Raw genomic sequence first — 14,874 nt, forward strand, 5'->3', positions numbered from 1 at the left:
TCAATTAAATTTTAGGGTCTCATGGTATTGGAGGATTTTATCAAAGGAGTCAGACAGTGCAATCTGCTCTACAACCTGACGGACTCCGCACTCTAAAGTGTGATAGTAACGCTTCATTTCCTCCAGCTCAGACTCTAGACGTTCCTTCATTTGCTGTTGTTCCTGCTGACCCTCCGTTAGCTTCCTCTCGTAAATCAACTTCACAGCTTTTATTTTCTCCTCCTGTTTCTTTTCGTAAAACTCTCTGAGCTTCTCTTCTCTCTGATCCAACATTTTAACCACCTTCAGGTAGGTGGGGTTGGAGTAATGCTTCCCTCCATTTGCAGTCACCATTTTCTCCACTTTCTCTAGCAGATTCAGGACCTGACTACGATCATCAACTTTGAGGTTGTTGAAGACGTGGTATCTGTTGTCAGCCTTCTTCAGGATCTCCTGCAGCTCAGGTCCAGCGTTCTTCAGCATCTCATCAAAGTCTTCCTTGACTTTGTCTCCATGAGTGAAAAGGATCATGGTGTACCTCCAGGCATCCTCTCCAAAGATCTCCTCCACCTTCTTTACGGCGTCTCTTTCTTCTGCTGAGAAGGGCCCCACCTTGATGACCAGCAGGATGGCATGGGGCCCCGGGGCTGACATGTTGATGCATTTGGAGATCTCCCTCTTCACTGCATCATCAGGCTGAGAGGTGTCGAAAAGGCCAGGAGTGTCAACGATGGTCACATCCCTTCTGAAAAGCTGTTCTTGCTGCTTACAGCAGTTTTTGCTCACTGAGGAGAGAAAACACATCCGATTTACCACTCAGGACAGATCAACTATCATCAGATCACACAGAACAAAACAGGTTGGTGCTGCCCGGCCTGAGTCTGTAATTTAATCACTAAGCCAAGCTGAGATCCTTGGCACCCCAACCTTGCAAGTTACAGGACTTAAAGGATCTGCTGCTAACGTCTTGGTGCCTGATACCACAGGTCACTTTCAGAGGTCTTGGCTTAATGGGTCAGGAATCCATGGCTTAATGGGTCAGTTTTGGCAACATTAAGCAGGTGGATTTACTGTTGTGGCTGATTGTTGTATCGCCATTGTTACTTATTATTACTATGATTTATACAATGGTGCTTTGTAAACTTCACTGGATGAGGATGAATGTATGTTATATGTCATCAGTGATATCAACTCCTCCAATGACCTGCAAAACTGTCCTCCTGCTGGTGATCACTTTATGAGTGAATGTCATGAAGCCTAACTGAGAAACATGCAGTTTGCTCACAGATTAACCATGTACTGTAGTAAGAGATATTCTTATTTCTGGGAATAAAACCTGTTACCTGATAAATGACTGATGTCTGCTCTGAAGGCGTCTCTTCCCAGTATGGTGTTTCCACTGGAACTCTTCCCTGTTCCAGTTTTCCCAACAAGAACCAGTCTAACTGTAACAGAGAGAGAACAGGGTTAGAACACTGGTGAAATGGTGGCTTCAAGTACAACAACAGTATGACAGAGAGATGCTGTTGTTCATCCTGTTCATATATCCTGGAGTCACATATAATATCTATCCCGACTCCCGGAAATGTGTTCTTAAACCACCAAAATGTTTTTTAGCTGTGCACTGATTCTTAAATTGAACACGTACACCTGAATTGGGATTTACATAAATGCCTCAACAGCTCCTTAAAAGGGCATGAAACTATAGAGACGTGTGCAGAAACCACAGAATCCACAAGCAACCGGAAAGCAACTTGAGACTGATCTAAATCAGTTCAGTGCTTATTTATTTCTTTACTGCCATAAGCAGTGTTCGTGTAGTGCTTTTATTTATTTAAGGGCATCACGATAAGAACTTTGGGCCTCGTTCTCGATCATTTTCTGAAATTCTTCTGAAATGTTTCTTACACGACTTGGTAAAAACAACGTAAGAGAAACACTTCCGCCGCATTCCTGCACGCTTGAAAATGCGTTCATAAGCAGCCAAAGTCTTCTCAGCTGTGTTCCCCCAGATTAGTTTCTTATATTGTTACGCGTTCTCGTGAAAGTGGATTTGCATACATACACGCCCCGCCAGCTCGGACGTAGAGACGGTGCCGTCGGAATCTCCCGAATCCACACGAACGCCGCTCGTAAGCACGTAAGGCGAGTCATGTCTAAGCGGAAAGCGAGCAAAAGAAAAGAAAAAAGAAGTGCAGGAATGCAACTGCTGTAAGTGCAAGTCAAGCACTAATCGAAGTGTCAGTTAGGAAGGGAGGTGCTCTCTGAAGAGTTGGGTCTTCAAAAGCTTCTTAAAGGTAGAGAGGGACGCGCCTGCTCTGGTAGTTCTAGCTAGGCCGTTTGTTCCACCAACGTGGATCTCCAAATGAGAATAGTCTGGATTAGCATCCTGGTGTAGTCCTTTTATTTATTTAATGACATCACGATGCCTTGTAGAATCATGACTATAAATGTGAAACGTAATTGTTAATGATACAAATATTATCTTATTTATTATTATTATAATTATTTTAATCCGAATATATCTTTAGAGTTGACGTGAACGCAATCACCAACGGACAGTTTTTTTCAAATGCAATTCCTCGAATAACCACAAGCATCTTGTGGTATTTGAGGAATCGCATTTGAGAAGACTCCGGCAAGACTCCTGCCTGTGCTGTCAGTTATGCATGAAAGGCAATATGATTGGCTGACGCATGCATTGCCTGTCGAAAAGTTGAACCTTCTTCAACTCTTGTCGTGAGCAAAGCATGAAACGCAACGCACGCGAATCAAACGGAGCCACAATTCAGTTCGGCAAAGGATGACGTCACCCCATTCAAAGTGGATGGGGATGCGTTAACGCTGACGCATCAACGCATTCCAACGCAACAATGTGAGTGAGAATAGTTTGTATACCTGCACTAATGAGGCAATTAAATAAACTCATGAGTCACCACAAACACCTGGGGAAGCCAAATGTCCAGATATTATGCAGCCCTGTAAAAGGTGTACTTCTGTAAAAGGTTTCAGACCTGTTGGTGGTACGTCCATGCTTTGTCTTCTCCTCTCCCATGCTGTTCAGAAAGAGAGAAAAGAAAGATGATGGCATTAACAGTGACACTAGATCCGAAACACCTGTCTGCTGTTGAGTCCGGGTGTTATTGTCAGACCGGCCCACTCAATACAAGGCGCGCTGCCAACTCAATGCATCGCACGTATCGACCAGTCAGTGGCCTACTTGGAAAAATACCAATACACTTAACAATATTTTGAATGATTAAAAAGAAATTCAATCATATGGTTTTCTTTATAACATTTGGATCCACAAATTTGCCTGGATGGACACAATGAGTAAAATGATACTGGCTATTGTAACACTCCAAGGTAGGTATAGTTTGCTAGATGAATATGCTTAACTCTGGGCTAGTATCAGATGGTTATACATATAACTACAGAGCCTTAAGGAATGAATGTCCACACAATAAAGAAACTGGAATCAGAGGGTAGAATTAGTTTGAACTATATTGTAGAAATGAACAGAATATAACATACGATGGGGTGTGAACATCAGTGGTATCAGTAGTGTTGCATTCTGGGTGTGTGATTGTGTGTGTGTGTGTGTGTAGGGTGTTGAGGTGCATAACAAAACAATAGGTTAAGTAACAGAACCTAAACTAACTCTGCCGGCCCGGGTGCATTATAGTCACGTAAAAAACAATATCAGATCCCGTTTACACGGTGGGAAAACGCATATATTTGCATGCGGTTTGGCCTTTCATTTACACGAAAACAGAGGTTTTATCACGGAAAACGATCATTTCTAAAAACTCCGGCCAAACTGGAGATTTCTGAAAACTCGTTTTTGTGTTTGCGTGTGCACTGGGTCAAACGGAGGTTTTGGTTCTCACAGTATGCGACTTAAAATGCATCACGTCATGTGAGTGTCCTATGTTTACAGTTAGTTTGCTTACTGATCATGGATGCTGTTAAGGTAGTGCTCATTTATACGTTAATGCAAACGCAGGATTGCATTCTTTCAACCCTATTACTGAATATCTCAACCCTTCCCCAGTGTGTGACTATTGGCTTTAACAATGGTATCCCCTGCACTTCCACCAGTGGACAACGAGATTTACATTCCATCTTGTCTACCTGTTATAGTAGCCCAGATAAACGTAAAGGATCCACTTAAATATGTAGGACTCATAGCTAATTTAATGGATATGCTTACTTATGCAAACCGACAGGTTTGGCATTGTTATGATGGCACTTTGGGGCTTGTATGCGTGTTCATGTAAACAGAAACTTTTTTGAAAACAACCTTGTGTGTATTCGTTTCTGTAAATACCCTGCTATGTGTAAATGAGGTCTCAGTATACTCATGTGAGATTATTACCTCACTATCTACTCTAGATAACATATTAACATTGTTTATAATGTTAGTGTTGTGTGTAACACGGTTATTTTAGCATAACAAGCTAGCTGGTTAACTTATTTGACATAAATTATTAATAATAATAATAATTCATTTTATTTTTAACAAGATTGCCCTCCAGTCTAACTGTAACAGAGAAAGAACAGGGTTGAAACACTGGTTACATTGTGGCTTCAAGTACAATAACAGTATGACAGAGACATGCTGTTGTTCATCATACTGGAGTCACATATAATATCCATCCTGATGTTAAATGTATCCAACTTTTATCTCTTCAAACAGGCATCTTCCCAGGTGCCTTCAAAACAGCGGTTGTAAAACCCTTACTGAAGAAACCCCACCTAGATGGTAATGCACGGACCAGCTGTAGGCCGATATCAAATCTTCTATTCATTAAGATTGTTTCAGTACAAATAAACTCTTTTCTTAAAGAAAACAATATTCTAGAGGAATTTCAATCTGCTCTTACTAAAGTAATCAGTGATCTTAGACTAAATTTGGATGAAATGTCTTAGACATAAGCCCAGCATTTGATACGATTGACCATGACATCCAAGTCAATCGTCTTGAAAAATTAGTTGGACTTTCTGACTCTGGGGAGAAACTTTTACGTCAGGCTTGGAAATCAATCGGCGTTGTCATGTTTACATTAGAGATGTTTGTTTTGTGCATGTTTAATAGACTGCACCTACAACTGATTCAGGTCAAAGAAAGGCCCACACAATACCCAAATTAAACAAAAATAACACTAGTTAGATTAACGTTTTCTTGTCAAAATATATTGTGACTAAGGCATTTGTACAGACCGGTATATGTCAAAGCAAGAGGAAAGCATATTATCTCGAAAACCAACGCGGTAAGTGGAACAAAGTGTGAGTGTTCGATATTTGACGCATTTAAAAACGTACTCATGTAACGTGTCACCGTAAACATAAACAGAAATATTATACGGTTTCTTGCGGTGTTAAACCAGTCGTAGGCCTAAAAGTTAAAAAGGACAAAAATCTCTCTCGAAAACCGTTTGTTTGGGTAAACTTACACCTAATGTCAATCTATACATAGAATTTGTATAGCGATTTCTTAACAAAAGTGCCGATATTTAACACAGCTACGCTAAAAGGTTCAATATAGAACCTTTTGTTTTTAGAGTGTATGATGGCATTAACAGTGACACTAACCGAAAGCCCGAAAAATCCGGAACACCGGACTGTTCTTTATTGAAAGCTGTCCACACAGTGAGCTTAAAGCGGGAGCTGATATCATGTCATTTCTAGAGCGAGCAGAGGAACCAGGCTGAGGTGTGAAACACAGTTCAGATTTATGCAGTCAATCACATCACACATCAAACAACTTACTGGATGTTGCTGCCATCGCCGCCGCTCAGCCTCAACTTGTTCTCTTATGAGTTAAAGTCACTTCAAATTTGTCAAAACCTATCGTCTTTTTTTAATCACTTTTCCTACACATCGATGGAAAACGTCACGAGGTAAACGCAAGACTATCCGAACGGGTCTCAGCACGGTGACTTCCTGCTCCAGCTTTCACAATGCAACCGGATTAACTGAAGCACATTTAAAGAGAACTATCACAAAGGCTATTCGCAGAAACCACCGAATTCTTTATACAGATAACAAATAGAAAGTATGAAAGGACGTGCTGAAGCTTGCCTCTTTTTCCGTCATTGTTGAATATTATTAATTTCAACTTGATGAATTGTGTCACTCACTACAGGAAGCTGTGGAAGCTGTGATCGCACTGCTGTGTTCTGGTGAGTTTCTTGTTTTCTGTGTATTTTTTAAGTTTACCGATTCACCTGATCGCCAGCTATTCACACTGGTGTAGGCTACACACAGGTGTTCATATAACGCGACATACAGTGTGTTTCCATTCAGCTCGTTCGCATCAGCTATGCGTATTTACGGTGATTCGCACAAACCGTTTCCAATATTCCCATATTTTTGATATAAGACCTGTCCTATATTAATGGGTGTCTTTTCAAACATGAAAGTGATAAGAATCATTTATATTGGGGTCTAAATAAGTAAGGTGGTAGATCGGGGACAGTTGAGACAGCTAGATTGTGATATAGCCTGTATTTTCAATCATTGGTCAGTCATCAATGGGTGTCTCAACTGTACTCGGGTACCGTCTCAACTGTACCCCACATGGTTCCATGACCAGTTTGCCAGCTATCATGCTAGCTATCTCCATTGACTGAGGTCAGGGGCGCCTGCAGATTTTTTTTTGGAGGTAGGCACAGATTGTAGGAATGACCGCTCAGCAGACGTTGTTTAAACTGGCATTGTCAACAAGACGCAATGAATGGTTGGGTAGAAATTTGCCGAACTTTCCAGGGCTTGACAAAGCTCATTGCGATTTGGCTGTAACTCATAACTTGAAGCATTGCCAATTGCAAATACAGTATTACATGCAGGGGCGGCCCTCGCACATTTGGCGCTCTAGGCGAGCTTCACTCCTGGCGCCCCCCCCCCCCCCCCCCCCCCATTGCAACTTTCAAACGCTATTTTGCCTTGTAAGACTGCAATTATTTCACATAAACACAACAACGATCGCAGCAAATAGACTGTGTTACCGTCACACACATGTATAAACTCAGTCCCAACACAGAACAACGACATGTAAGGAACAGGTACATCGTTAGTGCATCACACATAGAAAAGTATATGCGCCCGCCGCACGGCATTATGTGGCGACTATGCCGGCATGTTGCAGTATGTATTATCATTATTACAGTGCATGAAATGCCCTGTATTGTTATTCCTAGGCTTCTTATTATTATTATTACAGTGCATGAAATGCCCTGTATTGTTATTCCTAGGCTTCTTCTTATTACAGTGCATGAAATGCCCTGTATTGTTGTTCCTAGGCATTTTCTTCTTATTACAGTGCATGAAATGCCCTGTATTGTTATTCCTAGGCTTCTTCTTCTTCTTCTTATTACAGTGCATGAAATGCCCTGTATTGTTATTCCTAGGCTTCTTCTTCTTCTTCTTCTTCTTCTTATTACAGTGCATGAAATGCCCTGTATTGTTATTCCTAGGCTTCTTCTTCTTCTTCTTCTTGTTACCTTTTTCTGCGATTAATTCAGCCCGAACCGCTTAACGTAGAAACTTCATTCAAACTTTGTCGCGTAGGTCTTGTAAAGGACACTTATGCTATGTTATTTTTCACTGACACCTGTGCCAAATCAAAGGAATCTCTTCTCTCTCTGTCCCTCTCAATTTAACTGTAACTAGGAACATTAAGACACCATCCATTCTCTATTTTTTTTCTCTCCATCTTTCTCTCTGTCAACTTTCTCTCACACTCAATCTCTCCTTCACTCCATTTTTATCTCCTTTTTTCAATATTTTCACTTCCATTTTTCTTTCCTTCTTCCACTCTTCTTTCCTTTCTTCTCTCCTTCTTTCACTCTTCTTTCTTTTCTTCTTCCTTTCTTAACCTTTGCATTTCATGCACTGGTATTTCCTTCAGGAAATGCATTTTCTAGTTCTTGTTACCTTTTTCTGCGATTAATTCAGCCCGAACCGCTTAACGTAGAAACTTCATTCAAACTTTGTCGCGTAGGTCTTGTAAAGGACACTTATGCTATGTATTTTTCACTTTTCTAAACTTTATACTTTTTAAGTTATTAAAGAAAAACGAATCTAAATTTTCCCATTGACTTACATTGGGCCATTATGACATCATAATAGGGTAATTAAACTGGCTTGCACCTGTGCTTCACTGACACCTGCGGCAAGCCTCCAAGGGTCCTCTTCTCTCTGTACCTCTCCATTCAACTGTATAACTAGGAATATTAATAGACACCTTCCATACTCTACTTTTTTTTCTCTCTATCACTCTCACTACTTTCTCTCATACTCCATCTCTCTGCTTCACTCTTTTTTTCTCCTTCTTTCAATATTTTCACTCTCTCTTTACTGCCTTTATCCAGAGCCACTCTTGTTCACTCTTCTTTCCTTACTTTGTTTCTTCCTCTCTTCTTTCCTTCTTTCTACTCTACTTTCTCCTTTCCTTCTTCCACTCTTCTTTCCTTTCTTCTTCCCTTCTTCCACTCTTCTTTCCTTTCTTCTTCCCTTCTTCCACTCTTCTTACCTTTTTCTTTTCTTCTTTCCTTCTTTCACTCTTCTTTCTTTTCTTCTTATCTTCTTCGGCTCTTCTTTCCTTCTTCCACTCTTCTTTCCTTCTTCCACTCTAATTTCCTTTCTTCACTCTTCTTTCCTTTCTTCTTCCCTTCTTCCACTCTTCTTTCTTTCTTCAACTCTTCTTTCCTTTCTTCACTCTTCTTTCCTTTCTTCTTTCCTTCTTCAACTCTTCTTTCCTTCTTTTACTGTTCTTTCCTTTCTTCCTTCCTTCTTTCACTTTTCTTTTATTCGTTCTTTCTTAACTTTTGCATTTCATGCACTGGTATTTCCTTCAGGAAATGCATTTTCTAGTTCTTGTTACCTTTTTCTGCGATTAATTCAGCCCGAACCGCTTAACGTAGAAACTTCATTCAAACTTTGTCGCGTAGGTCTTGTAAAAGACACTTATGCTATGTATTTTTCACTTTTCTAAACTTTATACTTTTTAAGATATTAAAGAAAAACGAATATACATTTCTCCCATTGACTTACATTGGGCCATTATGACATCATAATAGGGTCTTTAAACTGGCTTGCACCTGTGCTTTACTGACACCTGTGCCAAATCAAAGGAATCTCTTCTCTCTCTGTCCCTCTCAATTTAACTGTAACTAGGAACATTAAGGCTAGCTTTACACGACAACGATCTGAACACAAACCGCAAAAGTGGTGTTGCGTTCCCACTTTTAATTTCGCGTTTAGACAAGAGTCTTTGGGTGGAAATCTGCATGCAGACGGTGACGCAAAAGTGTGAGAAATTGAACTTAACTGTGCAGACGTGCAGGTACTGCAGGATGTATATGTGTCCATTCTATAACGCGATTGGGTGCTTATTTATTTATTCATTCACTTACATTTGCAGTGTTCGTGTACATTTACATTTAGTCATTTAGCAGACGCCTTTGGCCAAAGCGACGTAGGCTACAAGGGATAGAACAGACAAGCTACGAGACCTAGTGTCATTAATGCGCCTTCTCTGTTCTGTTTTATCTGTGATTACTCGGCTTATTTGCTGAAATGACTCCTGGATAGATATCAAAGCAGCTTGAATCTCCGACTGATGGAAATAATCCGACATGTTTGTTGTTGTTTGGCTGTACTGCACATGGATATGATGTCAACGCGTATGCGAGGATAGCCAGCGTGAGCAGCTCAGAGCACACTTTTGCGTTTTCAACCCTTTAGACGGGAACGCAACGGTGGAGCGTTTTTAAGATTTCCACTCTGGAGGGTGGGTTCATTTCTTTGCGTTTTCAAGCCCCCAAAACGCTGTCGCCGTCTAAACGAAAGGCACATCTGATAAAATATTTTGTCGTTTTCACCCGGGAGCGTTGTCGTGTAAAGCCACCCTTAGACACCATCCATTCTCTATTTTTTTTCTCTCCATCTTTCTCTCTGTCAACTTTCTCTCACACTCAATCTCTCCTTCACTCCATTTTTATCTCCTTTTTTCAATATTTTCACTTCCATTTTTCTTTCCTTCTTCCACTCTTCTTGCCTTTCTTTTTTCCTCCATCCACTCTTCTTTCCTTCTTCCACTTTTCTTTCCTTTCTTCACTCTTCTTTCCTTCTTTCACTCTTCTTTCTTTTCTTCTTTCCTTTCTTCACTCTTCTTTCTTTTCTTCTTTCATTATTTCACTCTTCTTTCCTTCTTCCACTCTTCACTCTTCTTTCCTTTTGTCTTTCCTTCTTCCACTCTTCTTTCCTTTCTTCTCTCCTTCTTTCACTCTTCTTTCTTTTCTTCTTCCTTTCTTAACCTTTGCATTTCATGCACTGGTATTTCCTTCAGGAAATGCATTTTCTAGTTCTTGTTACCTTTTTCTGCGATTAATTCAGCCCGAACCGCTTAACATAGAAACTTCATTCAAACTTTGTCGCGTAGGTCTTGTAACGGACACTTATGCTATGTATTTTTCACTTTTCTAAACTTTATACTTTTTAAGTTATTAAAGAAAAACGAATCTAAATTTTCCCATTGACTTACATTGGGCCATTATGACATCATAATAGGGTAATTAAACTGGCTTGCACCTGTGCTTCACTGACACCTGCGGCAAGCCTCCAAGGGTCCTCTTCTCTCTGTACCTCTCCATTCAACTGTATAACTAGGAATATTAATAGACACCTTCCATACTCTACTTTTTTTTCTCTCTATCACTCTCACTCTACTTTCTCTCACACTCCATCTCTCTGCTTCACTCTTTTTTTTCTCCTTCTTTCAATATTTTCACTCTCTCTTTACTGTCTTTATCCAGAGCCACTCTTGTTCACTCTTCTTTCCTTACTTTGTTTCTCCCTCTCTTCTTTCCTTTCTTCTTACCTTCTTTCTACTCTTCTTTACTTTCTTCTTTCCTTCATCCACTCTTCTTTCCTTTCTTCTTCCCTTCTTCCACTCTTCTTACCTTTTTCTTTTCTTCTTTCCTTCTTTCACTCTTCTTTCTTTTCGTCTTGTCTTCTTCGGCTCTTCTTCCCTTCTTCCACTTTTCTTTCCTTCTTCCACTCTTCTTTCCTTCTTCCACTCTAATTTCCTTTCTTCACTCTTCTTTCCTTTCTTCTTCCCTTCTTCCACTCTTCTTTCTTTCTTCCACTCTTCTTTCCTTTCTTCACTCTTCTTTCCTTTCTTCTTTCCTTCTTCAACTCTTCTTGCCTTCTTTTACTGTTCTTTCCTTTCTTCCTTCCTTCTTTCACTTTTCTTTTATTCGTTCTTTCTTAATTTTTGCATTTCATGCACTGGTATTTCCTTCAGGAAATGCATTTTCTAGTTCTTCTTACCTTTTTCTGCGATTAATTCAGCACGAACCGCTTAACGTAGAAACTTCATTCAAACTTTGTCGCGTAGGTCTTGTAAAGGACACTTATGCTATGTATTTTTCACTTTTCTAAACTTTATACTTTTTAAGATATTAAATAAAAACGAATCTAAATTTTCCCATTGACTTACATTGGGCCATTATGACATCATAATAGGGTCTTTAAACTGGCTTGCACCTGTGCTTCACTGACAGCTGCACCAAATCAAAGGAACCTCTTCTCTGTCCCTCTCAATTTAACTGTAACTAGGAACATTAAGACACCTTCCATTCTCTACTTTTTTTTCTCTCCATCTCTCCATCTTTCTCGCTATCCCTCTCAGTCTACTTTCTCTCACACTCAATCTCTCTTCTTCACTCCATTTTTATCATCTTTTTTCAATATTTTCACTCTCTTTTTCTCTTCCACTCTTCTTTCCTTCTTCCACTCTTCTTTCCTATCTTCTTTCCTTCTTCCACTCTTCTTTCCTTCTTTCACTTTTCTTTCCTTTCTTCACTCTCCTTTCTTCTTTCCTTCTTTCACTCTTCTTTCCTTTCTTCTTGCCTTCTTCAACTATTATTTCCTTCTTTCACTCTTCTTTCCTTTCTTCACTCTTCTTTCTTTTCTTCTTCCACTCTTCTTTCCTTTCTTCGCTCTTCTTTCTTTTCTTCTTTCCTTCTTTCACTCTTCTTTCCCTCATCCTCTCTTCTCTCCTTTCTTCACTCTTCTTTCCTTCTTCCACTCTTCTTTCCTTTCTTATTTCCTTCTTTCACTCTTCTTTCTTTTCTTCTTCCTTTCCTAACTTTTGCATTTCATGCACTGGTATTTCCTTCAGGAAATGCATTTTCTAGTTGTTATTATTACAGTGCATGAAATGCCCTGTATTGTTATTCCTAGGCTTCTTCTTCTTCTTATTCTTGTTACCTTTTTCTGCGATTAATTCAGCCTGAACCGCTTAACGTAGAAACTTCATTCAAACTTTGTCGCGTAGGTATTGTAAAGGACACTTATGCTATGTATTTTTCACTTTTCTAAACTTTATACTTTTTAAGATATTAAATAAAAACGAATCTAAATTTTCCCATTGACTTACATTGGGCCATTATGACATCATAATAGGGTCTTTAAACTGGCTTGCACCTGTGCTTCACTGACAGCTAAGCCAAATCAAAGGAACCTCTTCTCTGTCCCTCTCAATTTAACTGTAACTAGGAACATTAAGACACCTTCCATTCTCTACTTTTTTTCTCTCCATCTCTCCATCTTTCTCTCTATCCCTCTCAGTCTACTTTCTCTCACACTCAATCTCTCTTCTTCACTCCATTTTTATCTCCTTTTTTCAATATTTTCACTCTCTTTTTCTCTTTCACTCTTCTTTCCTTCTTCCACTCATCTTTCCTTCTTCCACTCTTCTTTCCTTCTTTCACTTTTCTTTCCTTTCTTCACTCTCCTTTCTTCTTTCCTTCTTTCACTCTTCTTTCCTTTTCTTCTTTCCTTCTTCAACTATTATTTCCTTCTTTCACTCTTCTTTCCTTTCTTCACTCTTCTTTCTTTTCTTCTTCCACTCTTCTTTCCTTTCTTCACTCTTCTTTCTTTTCTTCTTTCCTTCTTTCACTCTTCTTTCCTTCATCCTCTCTTCTCTCCTTTCTTCACTCTTCTTTCCTTTCTTCTTTCCTTCTTCCACTCTTCTTTCCTTTCTTCTTTCCTTCTTTCACTCTTCTTTCTTTTCTTCTTCCTTTCCTAACTTTTGCATTTCATGCACTGGTATTTCTTTCAGGAAATGCATTTTCTAGTTTGTTAAATTTAGCTTTGTGGCGAAATGTATTTCCTCGCTTCAATGTCGTTTAAAGAATACGTTACTTTGCTCATAGGCCTATGTGATATTGTTGGATGAAGTTTGATTTGTAATTAGTTGCATCAGACGAGGACCTGTCGAGCGGCTGTTCCCATAAATCCATGCACATGTTCGTCATTCACAATAATGTTTGATAACCCCCTGAAGAAGTTGTATTAATGTTTTCCCACGTGTTGTCTATCTGCTCATTATACACTGTTTCTCCAAAATCAGTTTGATCTCTGAAATACTGTGTTAGTGTTGTCATGATAACATATTGTAGTGTGTATTGTACATCATAAGTCCACTTGCCTGCACCTTGCGAGATTGCAATACTATTAATTTCACCTGTCTTTACGATGGTAACGAGGTATATCGATGAGTTCTGTGATCCGGCCCGTCTAGTCATGCACGCTGTTGGGGTTAAGTCTCTACAGAGGATACACACACATTGGCACCAAATGCCTCGCTATGCTAGCATGATCTAACAACACTTATGAAGAACATAGCCCTCCGTTTTCGAGTTTTGGCTCATTTTACCCTAATGTTAGATTTATTTTTTCTGTCAAAATATTGGTTGGAGATATAGAAGGAGCGCCAACTTATGCGTCCTGGAAAAAAAAAAAATTATCATTGTCATTTTTTTTTTCTCAGGCGCATTATTTCTCGCTCCCCCTCTAGATGGCGCTCTAGGCGACCGCCTAACCCGCCTGTAGGAAAGGCCGCCCCTGATTACATGTTGCATTGCATCTTGAAAATACATCAATCCAAGCCAAGTAGGCCTATCAGAAGACAGTGTTCATATGTTAGTTTGATTCTCACCAAAATGTAATTTCATTCTTCAATCACTGTCTTTCACTGGTAGCCCATGGTTAACATCTAGAACCAGTGGTGGGTAGAGTACTGAAAATGGGTACTCAAGTAAAAGTACAAGTACCTCGTTCAAAATCGACTTGAGTAAAAGTAAATATTCCAATTGGAAAACGTACTCGAGTAAGAGTAAAAAAGTACTCTGTTTAAAAGTTACTCAAATTACAAGTTACTTTTTTGTGTTGGAGTGTTTGGATCAATGAAAAACATAACGTGAGTAAATCAGAAAGAAATGCACTCTTGAAACATTTCTTCACAAGTTGCTTCATTGTATCATGTATTTTTTTTTCATGACACATCTCATAGAAAATAACAGTAGGCCATTAAATGAATTATTATTATGTATTATTATTAAAAACATTCGCAGTAAAATGTAATTTCCAAATGCCTAACAATGAAACACTAACCAGGCTGTGTGAGAGTGTGTTTGTGTGTGTGTACATCCGGAGCAGCGTGTGTGTGTGTGTATGTATGTGTGTGTGTACACCCGAAGCAGCGTGTGTAGTGTGTGTGTGTGAGAGAGAAAGTTACATGTAAAACTGAGCACTGTAGGAACACAAAACTATCAATGAAAGAGATAGAGAGACACAGAGAACGAATTCCATAATTAAAAACAGTGTTTGGAATACACAACCAATGGAACAGGCTCAGGCAGGCTGAGAGAGAGAGAGAGAGAGAGAGAGATATAAAGGCTGGGAAAAGGGGAGAGAAGTGAAGAAAGAGAGAGAGCGAATTACTGATGAAACTTTGTGTTCAGTTTCATCAGTAGTTGGTTTTCAAAGTTCTTTCCCCCCAGTCTTGCTCTCCTGCTGGTGAAGAGCAGCCCTCCACAGCTG

The 14,874-nt window shown here is 39.5% G+C and overlaps 3 protein-coding genes across 6 annotated transcripts in view; 2 read left to right on the forward strand and 1 right to left on the reverse strand.

Moving 5' to 3' along the window:
* The window catches only part of LOC308366720 (GTPase IMAP family member 8-like), a 97,402-nt gene that overhangs the window by 26,735 nt on the left and 55,793 nt on the right, over positions 1-14,874 (forward strand). The window lies entirely within an intron of this gene.
* Positions 1-14,874, reverse strand: part of LOC308367315 (GTPase IMAP family member 7-like) — a gene marked incomplete at both ends in the record, with an annotated part of 17,776 nt that continues 2,902 nt past the window's right edge. The window contains 3 exons of the mRNA XM_080841202.1: positions 1-764; positions 1,323-1,424; positions 2,041-2,135. Of these exons, the coding sequence (XP_080697328.1) occupies positions 1-764; positions 1,323-1,424; positions 2,041-2,135 (961 nt within the window). The remainder of the gene's footprint in view (positions 765-1,322; positions 1,425-2,040; positions 2,136-14,874) is intronic.
* Positions 6,121-14,874, forward strand: part of LOC308366487 (GTPase IMAP family member 8-like) — a gene marked incomplete at its 3' end in the record, with an annotated part of 27,154 nt that continues 18,400 nt past the window's right edge. Inside the window, exon 1 of the mRNA XM_080840202.1 lies at positions 6,121-6,164. The remainder of the gene's footprint in view (positions 6,165-14,874) is intronic.

This window comes from Sprattus sprattus (genome assembly GCF_963457725.1).
Source record: "Sprattus sprattus genome assembly, chromosome: 6".
Taxonomy (NCBI): Eukaryota; Metazoa; Chordata; class Actinopteri; order Clupeiformes; family Clupeidae; genus Sprattus; species Sprattus sprattus.